This window comes from Dromiciops gliroides, chromosome 1 (assembly GCF_019393635.1).
Source record: "Dromiciops gliroides isolate mDroGli1 chromosome 1, mDroGli1.pri, whole genome shotgun sequence".
In the NCBI taxonomy this organism is placed as follows: domain Eukaryota; kingdom Metazoa; phylum Chordata; class Mammalia; order Microbiotheria; family Microbiotheriidae; genus Dromiciops; species Dromiciops gliroides.
In genome coordinates, this window is record NC_057861.1 from 9,905,535 (window position 1) to 9,922,952 (window position 17,418).

Here is a 17,418-nt window from a genome sequence, read left to right on the forward strand (position 1 = left end):
GTGGGCAGGGGACATGGTGGCGTAGGTAGGGAAAAGGAAGCAGGGAGATCCCACGGGATCACTTAGGAAAACCACACAGGGATATCTTCTCCACTTGACAGGTGAAAGGTCTACATCCGGTCCAACCATCTCATTTTACAGAGGAGAAAGCTAGGGCCTGGTCAGGGTGGAGGACCCACCCTCGGTTCCACAGCAAAGAAGTGTCAGAGCAGAAATTTCATCAAAGGAGAATTACATCATAAGGGCTGGGTTTGAACTCTGCCTGTTATTTGCTACTCCCGGCCTCAGTTTCCTCATCTGTAAAAACACAAGGATCAGGGGCAGCTAGGTGGTGCAGTGGATAAAGCACCGGCCCTGGAGTCAGGAGGACCTGAGTTCAAATCCGGCCTCAGACACTTAACACTTACTAGCTGTGTGACCCTGGGCAAGTCACTTAACCCCAATTGCCTCACCAAAAAACAAACAAACAAACAAAAACACAAGGATCAGCTAGATGAGCTTGAAGCTGTTACTGCTCAATCCTCTGCCCGGGTCGGACCCATTCCTGGGGTATCGTGCTCACCTCTGGGACCAGTTTTGGTCGGAGGGTGACCGATATGTCTGAACTAACCTTAAGACATTGGGAGTGTTCAGCCTGGAGAAGAAAGGGCTCAGAGGGCATGGTGGGGGGGGGGGCAGAGAGGACACAGGATCATTGATTTGGGACCTCACAGGTTGTCTAGTTCCACCCCCACCCCTCCCCCAATTGACAGCTTGCTTCTGTTAGAAGGGCCTGTCCCATTCTGGCCAGGTCCAGATGTCAGAACTAGCATTTTAATGGGGTGGGAGGGAAGGGAAAAGAGTTACAGGGGAGGCAGATTTCCACTGCTCCAATGGCTAAGTAAAACCTTTCTGACAATTAGGGCTGTCAGAAATGGAGCCGGCGGTCTAGTGAGCTGTTGAATTCCCCCAGGGGCTCCAACAGGCTGAATTGCAAGGGTAAGGGTCTTCTTGGTGATGCAGGGATTCGGCCCTCAGGGGACGCTCGTGAGTCCTTTCCCAGAATCATGCTTTTTAAATGCACAAAACACAGACTGCAAAGGGAATTGTTTCTATGGGAAGTTCAGAATACTGTACATCTACAGCCACAGATTGTACATCTATTTCTGTTTCCACCTATCTACCCATCTCTCTCTAAGTCTACAGATTCCAGGTTATTAACCCCTGCTGTAGGGGGTGCGAGACTGCACTGCGCATGACCTCCTAGATTCCTCCTAGCTCTTTACAATCTAATTTTCCATGACCTTTTACAATTGAAACACTCCCATGTCTCTTAGGTCGAGTGGCTTCGGTTGTCTGGATTTCTATCTTTCTTTCCTAAGCATCTCCCACCCCTCTCAGCGACCCTCACAATTCCTGACATTGGGAGGAGCAGCGATATGGATTCCCATTTTGTACCTGAGGTGCCTGAAGCTTGGAGAGGGTGCCCTATCCCCAAGTCTGAAGCAGGCAGAGCCTAGCTTGGTCCTTCTCCACTGCGTTAACAAGACAATTCGGTTTGGGAGAAAGAGCCCAGTTCTCCGGGAAGACAGCTGCAGAGATGGAGGGGGACAGGTCTGCTTAGCACGACAGACCTCTTTAGATCTGCCTTGATTTCCACAATCAGACAAGCCTATTAGGGGCTGCTCTGGTGACACACAGCCTGGGCTCCAGGACAGGAGATGAGAATTCAGTCCGAGTCAGCGGCAGGCTCTCCGCTTCTGATATATTGTCACTCTAATTTTTCCAGGCTGCTTCTGTCACCGCTAAGAGGGAGTTACCTCTCTCTGTAAGCAAGCTCCCGGCTCTCGCTGTTTGCAGCCAGACCTGCTTCTGCTGATTTATGCCCTACCACAGTAATAGGCTGTCAGGATCACTGCCATCGTGGCTGAGGAGGGAGGGGGCTTGGGGCCACAAATTTATGGAGCCCCCACCGAGGGCAGGACACGAGGGCATCTGGGATGTGCATGGGATGGAAGCAATGAATGCAAAGAGGGCTTTATTTGCTTCTCAGGCATTGTGAATGGGGGGAGCAGATGCGACAGCTGCAGTCTTCCCCTCTGACCCTTCTTCCTGTTGTAGCCGAGACCCTCATCTGCTCCCTAGAGGCAGCTGCCTCTGCGGTGGGCTGCTACCAAGAACAGGGGACAAACAACACAACATTGTGCCAGTCCTGAGTTGTGCAGTAAAGGCAACGATGGTGGCGTATGTGTATATACACACACCCACACACCCAGGATGTTTCTTTACGACGAGGAGAAACTGAGGGAGAGTCCATATTCTCTATTTTGTTGTCGTCCAGTTGTTTCATTCGTGTCTGACTCTTGGTGACCCCATCTGGGCTTTTCTTGGCAGAGATATTGGAGTGCTTTGCCATTTCCTTCTCCAGCTCATTTTACAGATGAGGAAACTGAGGTAAACAGGATGAAGTGACTTGCCCAGGGTCACACATCTAGTACCTGTGGTCAGATTTGAACTCATGAAGATGAGTCTTCCTGATTCCGAGCCCAGAGCTCATCCACTGGGCTACCTAGCTGCTGACTACTCAGATAATTTAAAGACCCTGGGTTTCATCACTGTAGGCATAATGTTATGACCCTGAAGCCAAATTGGTGAAGAACTCCTTCAAACTTAGCCAGGATGACATCGGTGGAGTATTATTAATTTTATTTTTGCAGGGCAATGAGGGTTAAGTGACTTGCCCAGGGTCACATAGCTAGTGTCAAGTGTCTGAGTCCAGATTTGAACTCAGGTCCTCCTGAATCCAGGGTCGGTGCTTTATCCACTGTGCCACCTAGTAGCCCGAGTATTATTATTCTTTGAAAGAGAAAGGTCCCCAGCTCACAAGGCAGATTTTCTGTGGATAATGTATTTACCTTTAAAGGCTGCTTTAGATTGACTAGTTTCTATTAAGTACAAAGGAAGCAAAGTTACTGAGGTTGTTACTAGGAAGCCAGCCTATAGGTAACTTGGATAGTGGTTTCTTGTGTTCGTTTTGGAAGTTCCACTTTTGTTTTCCTTTAAAAACCACACACACCCACTTCTCCACCTATGCAGTCTGCCCGATCCCAGTGGCTGGGTGGGAGGGGGAAGGAAGGGCTAGGGTTGCAATGGACTCTGTGTGATGCCTAGTGAATTATTTTTATTTATTTATTTTTTGGTGGCACAATAAGGGTTGTGACTTGCCCAGGGTCAAGTGTCTGAGGTCGTTTTTGAACTCAGGTCCTTCTGAATCTAGGTCCAGTGCTTTATCCACTGTGCCACCTAGCTGCCCTGCCCAGTGAATTCTAAAGGTGGGCGACAGCAGGGATGGTGCTCCCTGTCAGAGGTCTATGGTTGGGTTTGCCTGGCTCACCCCCATGTGCTTCCTCCTGAGCCATCAGGTCACAAATGACCCTCCCAGGAGCCACCTGGGGATTCCAATACGGCTGTCACAAATGGATGACCAGATATACCAAAGAAGCAGCTGGGCTTGGAGACCAGGATGGTGCGGGATCACTTCCTCAGTCCTCCGCCCTTCCACAAGAGCCCGGACACCTTTGGTGGCAGCTAGCTGCTGGCCGGGACTGCTGTCATTTTGTTTGGTCTTGCTTCGGCAGACCCTGTCATGCACCAGCCTGTGCAGGACAATCAGGGGTGAACTGGCTTGTGGGAAGAGGGGCCGAGGCCACAGAGCTCATGGGAGGGTGCTCCAGGGCAACAGAAAACGTAAGCGTTCTCCAGGTTTCTTGTATTCATGGAGAATTTCTAGGACACGGATGAGGATCAGTTCAACGCTAATTACCTGCATGACTCTGATCCAGGAATCCCACGGGATGGGAAAGCTTGGAGGACAGTGATCGGCACCGCAGCCCCGGGGACTGTGGACTTTGAGCGATATTTCGCTGTTTCAAAACCACTGGTTTCTGTTGCAGTCTCACGGATCTTATTTATGCATTTCAAAGCATCGGCCACCAGACTAACTACAGGGGTCCCCGTTACAAAAAGGTTAGAAACACCTGGACTTGTCTAGTCCCCTCCTTTCACATGGGAGGAAACCCGGGCTCAGAAAGATCAAATGCACTGTCCGAGGCCCGTGGGTAGCAGCAATAATAAATACAAGTGATATTTCTATATAGCACTTACTACGAGCTGGGCATTGTGCAATCATGACCTTATTTAGTTCTCACAACAACCCTGGGAGGGAGGTAATATTTCCAGTTCACAGCTGAGGAAATGGAGGCAAATGGGTGAAGGGACTTGCCCAGTCAAGTACATAAGTAGAAAGTGTCTGAGGCTGGTTTTGAACTCAGGTCTTCCTGATTCCAAGCCTGTCGCTCTATTTGTTGCACCCCCCAGCTGTCTTAGCGCTCCTGGCCCTGAATTCAGCGCCTTCCACCCCACCTCCTTGCTGTTCCTTGCACAGAACATTCTGTGTCTCCAGACTCTGGGCATTTTCCCAGATGTCCCCTAGAGAGCCTGGAATGTGCTGCCCTTCACTTCCACCTCCTTCAAGTCCCAGCTAAGATACCACCTTTTGAGACTTTCCTGATGCCCCTCAACGGACTTAGTGACTGGTTACCTCTGATTTATCCTGTATTTATCTGTTGTCTTCATGTTTCTCTCCTATTAGACTGTGAGATCCTTGAGGGCAGGGACTGCCTGCCTTTCTTTGCATTGCCACTGCTCAGCACAGTGCCTAGCACACAGTAGGTGCTTCATAAATGCTTACTGACTGCACCACTCTGGGTAAATAGAACCGAGCCCCCAAATAGCAGCTGAGTTTCAGCTTTTAAAACGATGGCCCAAACCTGCCATTGCATTCTGGGGTTTAGAGGTGGAAGGGGCTCAGGAGACAGTCTAGACAAAGCCCCTCACTCTAGAGAGGAGCTTGGCTCCCAGGAAGGTTGGGTCTTTGCATTCCTGGTGCCTGGAACACAGCAAGCCCATAAGCAATGCTCATGGGATGGGGCTGGATGGTCCTGAGTCATGCAGATGGTGTCAGAGCCAGGCTGGGTGGAGAACCTCAGCCTGGGGAGTCTCGGGGCACACCACGCTGCCCCCATGGGCTCAGTGCTCTCCCTTTGTCCCCTCCTTCATGGATGATCTTCATTTGGGGGAGATGCCAACTCTAGGCAAGGTGTGGCTCTTGGGCTCCTGAGTCTGGCACAGGTAAAACACCTTAAGAGAAAGAAGAGCCTGCCTGTGTTCATCTCTGCCCCCTAGCACTGGACCATGTGTGCACATGTGAGTGCACACCCACCCACCCACACGCACACACAACATACAAAGATCTTTGTTGAATTGACATCAGCCTTGAAATGGATGTTTGTCTCATCGACGCCAAATGATGCGGCCGGGTGGACCATCATTTTGGCCCCGACTCCCAGACAATGGCCTCCCAGATCTGGGGCTGCAGGGGCAGGGAAACTGCCTTATGGAGGCTCACAGTGAAGTGGAATGACTTGCCCAAGGTCACCGAGTCAGGGAGGCGGCCAAGCCAAGATTCTGATCGCAAACCCCGTGTTCTTGGCCGCCCTCCCCAGGAGCAGAGGTGAAGGAGTCAGACCTCTAAGCCAGTCCCAGACAACCACAGACTTTGACAGCTTTGAATTTTTATTATAACAATCAGTTAAAATATAACAATCCCCCAGAATAGAAAACAGATTTGTGAGTATTTCACCCGATGGGGGAGGGGGCTCCACCCCTCCAGTCACAAGGCGTGCTGGACGAGACGTCCACGCTGGGGGGTGTGAGCTGCCAAGTCAGACTGGAGAGAGAGGCCGACGCCCCTGGCACAGATGGGAGCAATGGGTTCCTTCTCCCCAGGCAGGAGCTCAGAGCCCTCGTCAAAGCTGAGGCTGATTTCTCAGCGCTGGACTGAGGAGGTCTGGACGCACTTTTACTTTGGAGAGAGTGGAGATGGGGAGACAGAAATGCAGAGACAGAGTGGCCTCAAGAGAGAGGAAGGAAGATGCAGGGCCTCTCCCTGCAAGATGACATGCACTGCTGCTTGGAGGTGTGGGGAGCCCTGGGGGCTGAGCACAACACTCTGGTGTATTCCTAAGTGCTGTGATGTAACTCAGGTGAGAGCGTCAGGGTGGATGCAGGAGCGAGGGTAGACGGAGACCACCAACATGGCCTCTGGGGGGTGCCGGTGGGAGCCACCCACACACCCCACTGCCTGGCTCCTCGACGAAATCCCTGTGGATTCTGCAGTTTCTTCCCTTCTCTCCAATGGCATGTCAGCAACTCAGGTACACGGTACACCTTATGCGCTTTATCAACACAAAAAACACCCAACAGAGCCATCTCCAGGCTCTGGGGGAACGGGCGTCCAGAAGCCAATGACCCACCCCTCCTCAGGGTCCATTTACTTCCTGTTCCACTCCCCAACCCGGGTGGGGGTGGGGGAGCCCCATGGGGCAGACAGGAGGGGTAGCTCTTGAGTTGAACTAATTGGCTCTTCGTGGCTTTCCCTTCCCATAAGCAGAGAGTGCCCATTAAATCCTTTGTGACCAAGGAAGCTTGGAGGTTTCCTATTTTTCAGATCACCCATTTGCTTTTGTGGCCCTGGGTCACTGCCTCGGGGGTGGGGGTGGGGACTGGATCTATGCTTTCACAGACATTCGGGGCTCTCCCCTGTATGGAGAAAAGGGCGTGGGCACCGAGAAGTTAAGTTAGAGAACCAGTACTCACACCCACGCCTCTGCCCCCCATGGCCTCCGGCCTCCATGGCCAGCTCTCTCCCCCTGCCAGGTCACATCTTTCAATTTTAAAGAGGAGCAATGGTATTTGTGGCAAGAATTTGGGTAAGATTCTGATGCAGTTCACAGAAAACAGGAGACTGGCTCTGAAAGGAGGGCCCTGGAGTCAGGGCTTGGCATCACTGCCCAGGCCACACCCTGCTCCCTGCGGGGAGGAACTGTTGGGACCCAGGGCATCCTCACTCACAAATCTCAAACCTCTTTGGAAGAGGAGGAAGGAAGAATGAGACACTGAAGCCAGCCAGCCAGGTTCATGCTGGCTTTCACTGCTAATTAAATAAGTGCAGCCCTCCCTGGAGGCAAGGAGCTAAATCTAAAGTTAGAGACTCCCCAGCTAAGCTCAGACACCTCCCCGTTGTCCCCCAAACTGGTCATAGAGGTGGCTGAGCCAGGGATGGCACGGTACCATGGAGCTGATGCCCCGTCCTATAGAGCAGCTGCGGGGGAAGGGGGTGGCTCTTCAGGCCAGCAGGGGTGCCGGATGCCAGGCCTTCCTATCGGCTGCAAGACATACCGTCTGCACACAGATGGAGCAGAACCCCTGATCCCCCATTTGTTGCCTAACAGCCACGAGCAAGCATGAGGTCACTGAGGCTGTCCTCCTGCCAGCAGGAGGACAGAAACAGGGCCAGGCGGCAGGGGCTGAGGGATGGAGAGCACGGGAGGCCTCCCCGCAGTGAAGACTGCTCCTCCCTGAGCACCAAAGGGCAGCCCGGAGGCTGTGGAGGGGCCACAGAACAAAGCCCACAGCTCCCTCTGACTGCTTGTCAGAGACCGAGAAGCAAAGCCCCCAGGTCACACAGGGTGCAGCAGCTGGTGGCTCAAGGGAGCAGCACCTAACCAAGTACAAGGGAGAGTTGTTTCTTCAGCCACCAACTCAGCATAGAATAGTCAATCAAAGAGCACATACTGAGCGCCCAGTATGGGGCAGAACACTGTACTAGGCACAGTGGGGGGAGGAAAGGGAATACAAAAGGCTGAAATGTTCAATGGGGAGTTTCTTAAAAAGGGCTTAGGGCAGGGGAACAAGATGAAGCATGTAGACGAGGCAAGGTTAAGGAGCACGTTTCAAGATGTGGAAGGCAGAGATCAGCCGGGGCAGCAATTTTCTTGCCAAGGAAGAATACAAGATAAATCGGAGGCAAAGAAAGGTTTGCCATCGACAGCAGGGGAGAGGAGTACCTGTGAGCCAGAGGGGGCGCTGGAAAGACCCAGGCCCTCTGTGCTGGTTACTAGGAGGTCCCAAGAACGATGAGGCCCCTCACGTCTTAAGCGAACCACAGCATGGGGAGTGAAGGACAAGGGAAAAGGATGTGTGGGTGAGGCAGGGCCCTGGGACAGCCGCTCCCCTCAGTGAGGAAGCTGGCCCAACTGCAGACGCTCCTGACCAGCCCGGGCAAGGCCGCGCTTCGGCCCAACTCCTTCTCAAAGAAGAAGCTGCAATCGTAGTGTTTTTCTGACAGCTGAGGCCTGTCCTCAGGGCAGAGGGTCTGAGGCCTGAAACCCGACGGCTGTGATCAGCCCACGCCCAGACTCTGGGAAGATGTCCAGCCTCACTCCTCTGGACCTCTACGCCACCAGCACCGAGACATTTCCTTCCCAGGCCCTGCCCTTCCCCTCTTCGGGAGCCCTGGCTTGGGGCAGCAGCACATACCCAGCCATTCCTGACCCCCGGTGCTTTGGGAGGTTTGACGAGCCGAGACAAGGAGGGCAGGCAGGGGCCTCGCCGCTCCCATCCACTTGGATGACCCTCCCTCACATCAGCTTCCCCTCTCCCCTTGGCGGAACAGGCTGATACTGCAGGTAGCAAAAAGTCACATACCACGTGTCTTTGAAGACCACGTGGGATCCCACGACTATACATGAGACAAAAGAGACTGCATATTTGTTAAATCCGTGGGGCTGAACTTGTATCCCCCACCAGAAATCCTTGGAAGGGCTACAATTCCAGGCCATTGCACATCACTGGTGTTGGGGTCACCACTCGGCTGGAGGCCAAGTTCCAGGGGCTGCTCATCATCTAGGCGGCACGTCCGGGGATGGCTTCCGTGGCTCGCAAGAATGACCAGGCAGAAGTGGCCACTCCTTGGACGGCTGGTGGCTTCCTAGAGCTCTTCGAAGAAGGCCACTCGGGACTTGGTGCTCTGCAAGGTGAGCTGTAAGAGAGAGAAGGAAATGGTGAAAGGCAGGCCCGCTGCCCTCCCCTGGCCACAAACAGGTCTTAGGTGGCTCAGACAGAAAAGGAGGGCTTGGCGACCAGGAAGGGGGCCCTCCCAGGCTCAGGGAGATGCTAAGTTCAGAACGCAGAGGCCATGGCCGCTCCACTGTGGGTGACCAAAGAAATGCCCCCCGGGAGCCCTGCCACTTTAGCGAGCAGGGGGCATTTCAGAAGAGAGGCCACTTGGGAAGCCCACCCGGGATGAGGCTTGTTCTGGGCACCAGAGTGACCTGGCCCAGGGGAGGATTCCTCCTCTTGCTCTACCCAAGTCTCACCTCTGGGAAGGGCCCAGATGGAAGGCGCTCTCCTCGCACCCTCCCGCGCAGGGTCTGAGGTTAAGAGCTAACACGCTGTGCATGGTGAAGCCCACGGCAGGCAGCGAGCAAGGCTGCCCCCAAAGTGTGCAGGGATGTGGATGTGAGGTCGGGGGCACGGCCTATATGGCATTGTCTCTTCCGCAGTTGCCTCAGGCTCACAAGCAATGGATCATGGGCCGAGGGGCAGGACCCATGGAGAGAGCTCTGGAAGGAAGAGCAGACGCTTCTGCAACGACCTCCCTGCTCTGAGGGTCACTTGCCCAGGAGCAGATCTGGCCGGGCTGCTCTTTTATCTCTGCCTAGAATCAGTCAAACCACAAACATCTGGCACACGAAGGCCAGCAGCAGGGAGAGAGCTCCAGGACAGAGGAGAAGCTCCAAACCCTCAAGCCGATGTCCAGGACAGACCCCAGGACACGCACCAGGTGAGCAGGGTTCTGGTCTTGGTCCTGTCCAACTGGGGCGCGGGGCCTCAGGGAAGCCACTGTCCAGCCGCCCTCTCTGCGCCTGAGTCTCCACCTACAAAATCCAAGGGCTGCCCTGGGCGATTCTCTAAGGTACCTTCGAGCTAGGAAATTCTGCCACCATCTCACAGGACTCAGTGCTAGAAGTGACCAAAGGGAATGTTAAAGTCCCACTGCCCTCATTTTACAGAGAAGGAAACCGAGGCTAGGAGGCTGTGACTGGCTGAGGGTGAAGCCAGCACTGGCAGGAGTCCTGGCTCCCTGTCACTGCCCCAGCCTCTGAGCCTTGAAGATTCCCTGACGCTGGCACTGGCTCTACAGGGAAAGCAGCATCGGGCTGGGAACAGCAGCCTGCGCGTTTTCCAAATGGGACGGCCTGAGGAGCTCTCACCAGATCCACTGGCCTGACAGGTGGTGGCCACGTGGCTCAGCCATGTGCTTCAGGGCCCCCCACGCGCACTTGATCCTGGTGCAGCCTTGTCTGGTGGGGATCCAGGGAGGTCTTTGGAGAAAACCAGCTTTCCAATAAGATCTGCCCAGAGCTCCTTCCTACAGTGACCCACGGAAAATGAGTAGGGATGACTGAGCTAGTGCTGACGATGAACAGGAATGAGATCATAACCTTGAAAGAAAGAAAGGAGAGAGAGGGAGAGAGAGAGAGAGAAAGGGAGAGGGAGAGAGAGAGAAGGAGGAGAGATGCCAGAGGTCTGTCCCCCTGCCCCCACACCCTGACGGGCAGTCTGGAGATGAAATGTGGCACAGCCCTTCTGTCTCTACGCTTTCCCCCAGCGCCTCTAAGAACAAAGCACTGGTGGCACTCACAGGGGCTGAGAAGGCGGCTGAGGCCCAAGGGTACACAGGGAACCGCAGTAGAGCTGGGTCTCAGGTCCAGGTCTCTAAACCCCAAATCTAGCACCTCATGGCCTCTGAGGCTGGAGGAGGAGGATCTGGCTCTGACTCCTGTCCCCTCCCATGGCACTGCCCGCATTTCTTGCCCTCGGAGGCTCTAAGGGGCAGCATGGACACCAGTTTGCCCTGGTGAAAACACGCCAAGCATCGAGGTGGGAGCTGCTGAAGCTGTTCTAGGGGCTTGCTTTTGAGCACAGAGAGGCTCTTTGTGCTACTGTCTGCCAGCATCCCATTTCCTTCCTTCTCTGCCAATGCTGATTTCCATTCTCTTCTAGGGAGAAGACTAATGAGGGTGAGCAAGTGACTAGCGTCTGTAGACTGAGGCAAGAGGGCCCCCTCCTCGGGCAGGCATGCGAGCTCCCGGGTCACCTGTGGTGCGCCTGGGTCGGGCTCCTTCCTTCGGCCAGGCTGGGCCGTGAGTGCAGGCCAGCAGACTTCCCAAGGCAGCCGACCCATGGCTCGCACACCGGCTCCTGAGCCGGTGCTGGAGTCCAAGAATTCCTGGATCCCACATGAGCCAGGTTGGCCTTGCCCAAAAGGCGGGCGAGGAGGATTCTGGCAGTGGGAGCAGCCCCACATTCCAGGTACGGGCACGTGTGCTTGTTAGTATACAGAGGGCCCTGGGGCAGCAGGCTGCTCACACTCCTCACACTCACCACCTCTGCAGACTCAACCTGGTCGGGGGCTCTGGGACAAGAGGCCAAAGGCAGAGGAGAGGAGCCAAGTCAAAGGCTCCTGGGGGCGGTCAGCTAGGGCTCAGCACCAAGCGCCGAGGGTGACAGACAGACACGGGCCCACTTTGCCACCAGGTCCTCGTGGCTCCAACTCCTGTAGAGCCTTGGGGCTCCAAGCGAGTCACTGCTGGTGCCGAAGGCTTCCCTGCACAATCAAGATCCCATCTGCTTCCATGGAGGGGCCTGTTCCTGGCACCCTCCTCCATCTTGGCTGCCCACAAGTCTCCCTTTGGTCTTCCATCAGGCTGGCCAGGGGAGCCAGAGATTCTTCAGGGGCAGGAGACAAGAAAAGGGGCAGGCCAAGGACAAAGGGAAACCCTGGGCTTCCTTCCATGTGCTTCTCAAACGCATGAAGCACAAAAGCTTTGCTCAAGGAAGGCCCTTCCCAGAGTCTGGCTGACCCGAAGCTAGTGCCCAGTTTCCCCAAAGAGCCAACAGGTCAGCTGCCTGCTCTTCCATGTCCTAACCTGGCACAGCCTTGGAAAGGGCCTTAGAGATCAGCCAGTCATGCCCCAACACGCAGTAAGCACCTTCTGTGTGCACACTGTCGCCCCACGCCTTGGGGATCACACGCCAATGTTTTTACAATAAGGAAACTAAGGCCCTGGTTGGAAAACGTGCCTGTGATGCCACAAGGAGGCGGGCACAGAGTGGTCCCCTGCCCTGTACAACCCAGCCTTGTTGGGCAGCTTCCCAGGAGGAAGCCTCATGGAGCTGGAGCCAGAGCCAGGGACCTCATCTGGGGCAACAGCAGGAGACCCAGGACCCAGACACCAAGGGGCAGGATTGGGCCAAGACAGATGCAGCTGAGTCCAGGGGTAGTTCTATACTTAGGGCCTGCAGCCAATTCTGGCTCACTGGTGTCCCAGGAGGCTGGTGCACCATCCCTCTCAATACAAGTGCAAGTAGGGGCAGCAAGGTGGCACAGTGCAAGAAGACCTGAGTTCAAATCCAGCCTCTGATACTTCATACTAGTGTGACTGGGCAAGACACTGTACGTGTTTGCCTCAGTTTCCCCAACTGTGAAATGGGGGTAATAATAGTTCCTCCCTCCAAGGGCTGTTGAAGAACAAATGAGATGGTCTTTGTAAAGTGCTTAGTACACTGCCTGGAGGAGAGTAAGTGCTATCTAAATGCCAGCTCCTATTATTATTGGACTATTCTATGACATCCCGGCTCAGTAGGGCATGAGCCGGCTCAAGAGCTCCCCACAGGTGCCGGGATGAGTGCGTGATGGCAGACACCGCTGTGGGACCATGGATTCAGAGCAGTCCTGGGGTCGGGGTCTCTCCTGCCCGACCCCACTGCTCATTTCGGTCACTGGCCCATTCCCATTGGCTAAGCTGCTGTGTCTTCGTATTTCACTGGTCATTCCCTGGGCCTCACCGGAGATGCTGGGTGCAGGCTCCCCTGGTCACCCTATGAGGCTTCCTGGATGAAAGAAGGCAGCTTGCCCCTCCCCCACAAAGAAGAACCACCCCCAAGACTACATCTGGCTCCCCTCAAGCTCAAGCTGGGTACCTGTGGAGTCTCACAGCAAGTCCTACCATTCTGTGGGGTGGCAGAAGGCTGTGTGACCCAGCTCAGTGAGGGAGAGCTGCAGGCACCTCCTGCCATCACTGCCCCAGTGGCCACTGGGACAAGAGACAGCAGACCCCACGAGGGGAAGGAGGGCCAAGACATCAGCCATTGTGGGCGTATGCGTGGCCCAACTTGTAGGCTACAAAGGAAAGGACACTGGACTTTGAGCCTTTGGGTCAAAATGCCAACAATTACTGGCTAAGAGACCTTGGGGAAGTCACTCAACACCTCAAAGACTCAGTCTTGCAATTTGTAAGATAAAGGGTATTTGCATTATTTACCTCAAAAGGTCACTCCAAGTCAAGTGTTCTGTGAGTCTTGCTCTAGAAGAGATGGGAGCTCATGGAGTTGTTTGTAAAGAAAGTGCTTTGATAGCTGTGTGACCCTGGACAAGTCACTTAACCCTCATTGCCCCACAAAACAAAACAAAAAAGTGCTCTGGAACACTGTGCAGAACTATGGAAACAGGAAATAAAGGACTTGGAACACAGACAAGGTCCTTTCTCCTTCTGATCCTCTGGGGCTCTTGCACACCACGGGGTCACGGCAGTGAGAGTTAGAAGGGACTTTGGTGATTATCTAGGCCAGTGGTTCTCTCCCCTCCCAAAGAGCTCGTTTATGGAAATAGCTTTGACCTCACAGACTCCTTGAAAGAGTCTTGGCAATCCCCCCCCCCTTTAGTGAGCTGCTGACCTAGGCCAATCTTTTACAGATAAGGAGACAGTTCTGAGATGTGGAGGGTCTTGGGATGGGTCACATCAGCAGCAAAGAGCCCAGATTCCCGGCCAGCGTTCTTTTCTCTGCAATATGCTGCCTCTCATTACTTAAGGGGGCCTCCTTCTGGAAAGATCTGCCTGCCCACGGTCCTCTGGGCCCTTCAATGAGGCCCTCCGGGGCTTTCTAAAAGTGCCAGAGAAGGATAAATAAATGTATATGCAAGGTGCAGCCTACAGCAGCAAGGCTGCTTGATTAAGAATAAATTACATTTTCATCAGCACAGAGAGAAAATTGATTTACAAGGCTGCATTGTGATCATCTTGTTCCTACAGCAAAGGAGGATGGAGGGGCAGGCAGGATACCCCCACCGCTTTGGCTCTCGACAAAGAGAGGAAACGTCACAATTAAGCCGAGAGAACAAACTACCCACAAACTACCCACGGGGCCAAGATTCCTCCAATCACCCTCTGATGGCCTCTCCTCAGTCCCTGGATCCTTGGGGAATGGAGAGGGGCTGGAGCTGGAGCTCTGGCTAATTCACTTAAGAAAAGAAATCCCCACCACAGCAAACCCATTTCACAAACACTAACCTAATACCTGGTGGCGAGCCCTGGAACTTAGCCGGTCCTCTCCAAATGCTCCCTTTCCTCCACCGGCTGGACACTAGGAGCGGGGGAGGGAGGCGAGGGCCGGATTCTGCAGCCCTCAGCGCCGCCGCTACCACCGGGGCTCAGGGGGTGATAAACATTCTCCTTCCAAATGAGGAAGGAGGGGCATCCAGGGGCCGATTTTCATAGGAAGCGGCTAAGCTTTCCCAGCCTCTCCTAAAGAAATGGTCTCACACCGTGCCCACGGCTCACCTGCTGCCTTAGTCAAAGGAAGCATTTATGGCCACTTCTGTCCTAATTAACCAACTGAATGTGGGTTTAGCTTCTTTACCAGTCCTAGGAAAGAAGGCTGCCCCAGGAAATTCCAGAGGGTCTCTTCTAGATGCTGCTCCCTTGGGGGGCTGGGTCTGATAAGAAAGGGGTTGTTGAAGAAGCTAAATTATCACAGCCAAGGCAGCAAACTGAAGTAAAACGGTGAATGACAAGATGGCGCACTCTGCAAGGCAGGCCCCTATTCACCAGGGGACGGTACGTCTCAGTTTCCCACCTGAAAACGGGGATGATGACAGTGACTCACCTCACTAGGCCGTCTAGGAGGCTCTTTGAGCCCCTTGGATGGAGACACTGCTGTGACATGGCCGCGGCTCGTCTGAGAACGAGCGCTCAGCCCGTCTCATTTCCTCTAGCCTTGTGGTCTCACCATCAGCCGCTAGAACAGGGCGGATGGAACATCTTCCCCTCCACCGCCATGAGGCAAGGAGGACTCACACATCATCCCAAGTCACTTTCCGAATGGCGGCAGAGGGGCTCAGGGGAGAGGATCGGATTTCTTGGGCGTCTTGAGGATGTGGAAATCTGCCCTCCCTCAACACCTGGGTGCTGTCCCTGACGCTCCTTTCAGGTGGCCTCCTTTTCCTACCTTCCTGCTCCCCCTTGTTCCCATCACTGCCATTCAGGACTCTGTTCCTTTGCCTCAGCTATTTTAACCACGCGCTAACTGGTCCTCCTGTCTTCGGCTACAACTCGGCTGCGGGTCAGGAAAATTGTGGAAGTGGGGGCTGCCCCCCCCGCCATGCTCACCCCCCAGCTAGGATGCTGGCGCAGACCTGAGGGGACTAGCGCTTCGCGGAGGGCCCTCTGGGTGACAAGAACAGAAAAGCAGTTTTAGGGAGGTCTTGAGGCACTAGGGAAGCTCCGCGTCCTACGTGCCAGCTTTTATCTGTTTATATCCTCCAGAACTACTCTTAACTGCCTTGGGAACTGCTTCCACCCTGGGGTATAGAATATGTTCTGAGTAAAGAATGACTGAATGCTTGGGCTCTGATTCACCCTCCCTGCACCAGACACAGAAAATCAATCGGGACAAAGGACTTCTAAACTCATCTTCCAAAGTACCCTGGGCTGCCAACCCCTTACTCCAAACCTTCAATGGCTCACCACCAAGTCCTGAATAAGCCCCCACCCTCTTACTTGGCTTACTTGATGAGATCTGGGCCTTCTGTGGGCCACCGCCACCACACTCCTCTGGAGTCCCCACATCCCAAAACAACTTACTAGCTATGACCCCCAAACAGCCCCTAAGTTCCCAGCCCACAATGCACTTTCCCTTCAGATTTATCTAGTGAATTCAACACATGTTATTTATTAGGTACCAACTATGTGCAAACCCCTGTGCCAGCATACAAAAAATAATTCTGACACAGGCAATGCTCTTGAGGAGCCTACGATGCCTTGGGGGAAAAGAGAACTAGACAAGCATCTATGATATGAGGAAAAGAGAAAAATGAAGAGGAGAGACCCAGACAAAGTGCTAGGGGAGATGTGAGGGCAGAGATGCCAACTGGAGCTCCCCAAGGAGCCACCCTTGGTCCTATACAGTTCATGGATGAAGCCACAGAACAACGTAGGCTTGTAAAATGTACAGATGACAAGAAGCTTGGAGAGATGGTTGGCCACAGAGATGGTAAGAGCCAGAATCCAAAAAGGCCTTGACAGGCTAGAACTATGGGCAAGTCAAATTAAGATAAAATTCAATGGAGATAAAGGTAAAGTTCTATATCAACTTACATGCAAAGGATGGGTGCGGCAAAGCGAGATTAGGTCGGGTTCTTCTGGCCCAGTGTGAGTTAAGAACAAGACTGGGCAACCAACCAAGGAGATGCCAGTGTCGTATCGTGGCCAGGCTTGGCATGGGGCTCCAAAGGAGGGAGACAAGAGGCGTGTGACCACAGTCAAGGCCATGTCTGAAGCCCTGCATTCAGTTCTGGGAACCGTATCTTAAGCGGGCACTGACAGCTGAGTCATGCCTAAGAGTAGGTGATCAGGACTGTGCGAGAACCCAGAGGAGGAAGCAAAGCAATGTCAGGATTCTCGGCAGAGAGCAGGAAAGGAGCATGTGCATCGCCTGCAAGTACCTGAAGGGCTGGGATGGCGAAGAAGGGCAGGCTCTTTCTGCCTGGCCCCACAGGTTAGAACCAGGCAAAAGCTGCTGAGAGGCAGAGTTAGGGTGACGCCAGGGAACACTCCCTAACAGCCAGCTATCCATGGGTGCAGCGGGATGCCACGGCGGGGGGGGGGGGGGGGAAGAAGGAGAGGGCTTCCCCTCCTGCTCAGACACACCTGGGCCAGGTAACACCTGAGGTCTTTTCAACTCTGTCATTCTGAGGAAAAGGGCTCAGTGAAGACTTCAAGGTGGAGGTGTTGCCTGCCTTGGGTTTTAAAGAGAGGAATTTCCATCAAGATGGGAGAGGGTAGTATGTGAATGGAACAGGACGACTCTTCCTAATTGATCTCCCTCCTCTCCAATCCATCCTACACAAAGATGCCAAAAATCACATTCCCCAAGTGCAGTCTGACCACGGCACTACCTTGCTCCAAAAGCTCCAGTGGTGGCAGAGCCAAGATGGCAGAGGAGCACAGAGTAGCAGAGTAAGCTCCCTTCATCAAAAAACCTCTTCCAAATAAATCTAGAAAATGCACCAAACCAAATGCTGATGAAGAAATCCAAGAAGATAAAATCAGCCATTTCTTGTTCCGGTCCAGTATAGCAAATATGAAAAAGGTCACTAGTTGGCACTCACTAAATGAAAAGCCAGTTTGATTGGGT

At 53.8% G+C, this 17,418-nt stretch overlaps 1 protein-coding gene across 6 annotated transcripts in view; it reads right to left on the bottom strand.

Moving 5' to 3' along the window:
• Positions 1–5,595: 5,595 nt before the first annotated feature.
• Positions 5,596–17,418, bottom strand: part of NF2 (neurofibromin 2) — a 128,857-nt gene continuing 117,034 nt past the window's right edge. For 4 of the 6 annotated variants that reach the window (XM_043978472.1, XM_043978468.1, XM_043978469.1 and 1 more), the window contains one exon: positions 5,596–8,920. In XM_043978472.1, the coding sequence (XP_043834407.1) occupies positions 8,870–8,920 (51 nt within the window). In that variant the 3' untranslated portion in view covers positions 5,596–8,869. Of the gene's footprint in view, positions 8,921–10,154; positions 10,386–17,418 lie in introns of all 6 variants that reach the window. The other 2 variants (XR_006354190.1, XR_006354191.1) reach the window with 1 other exon arrangement.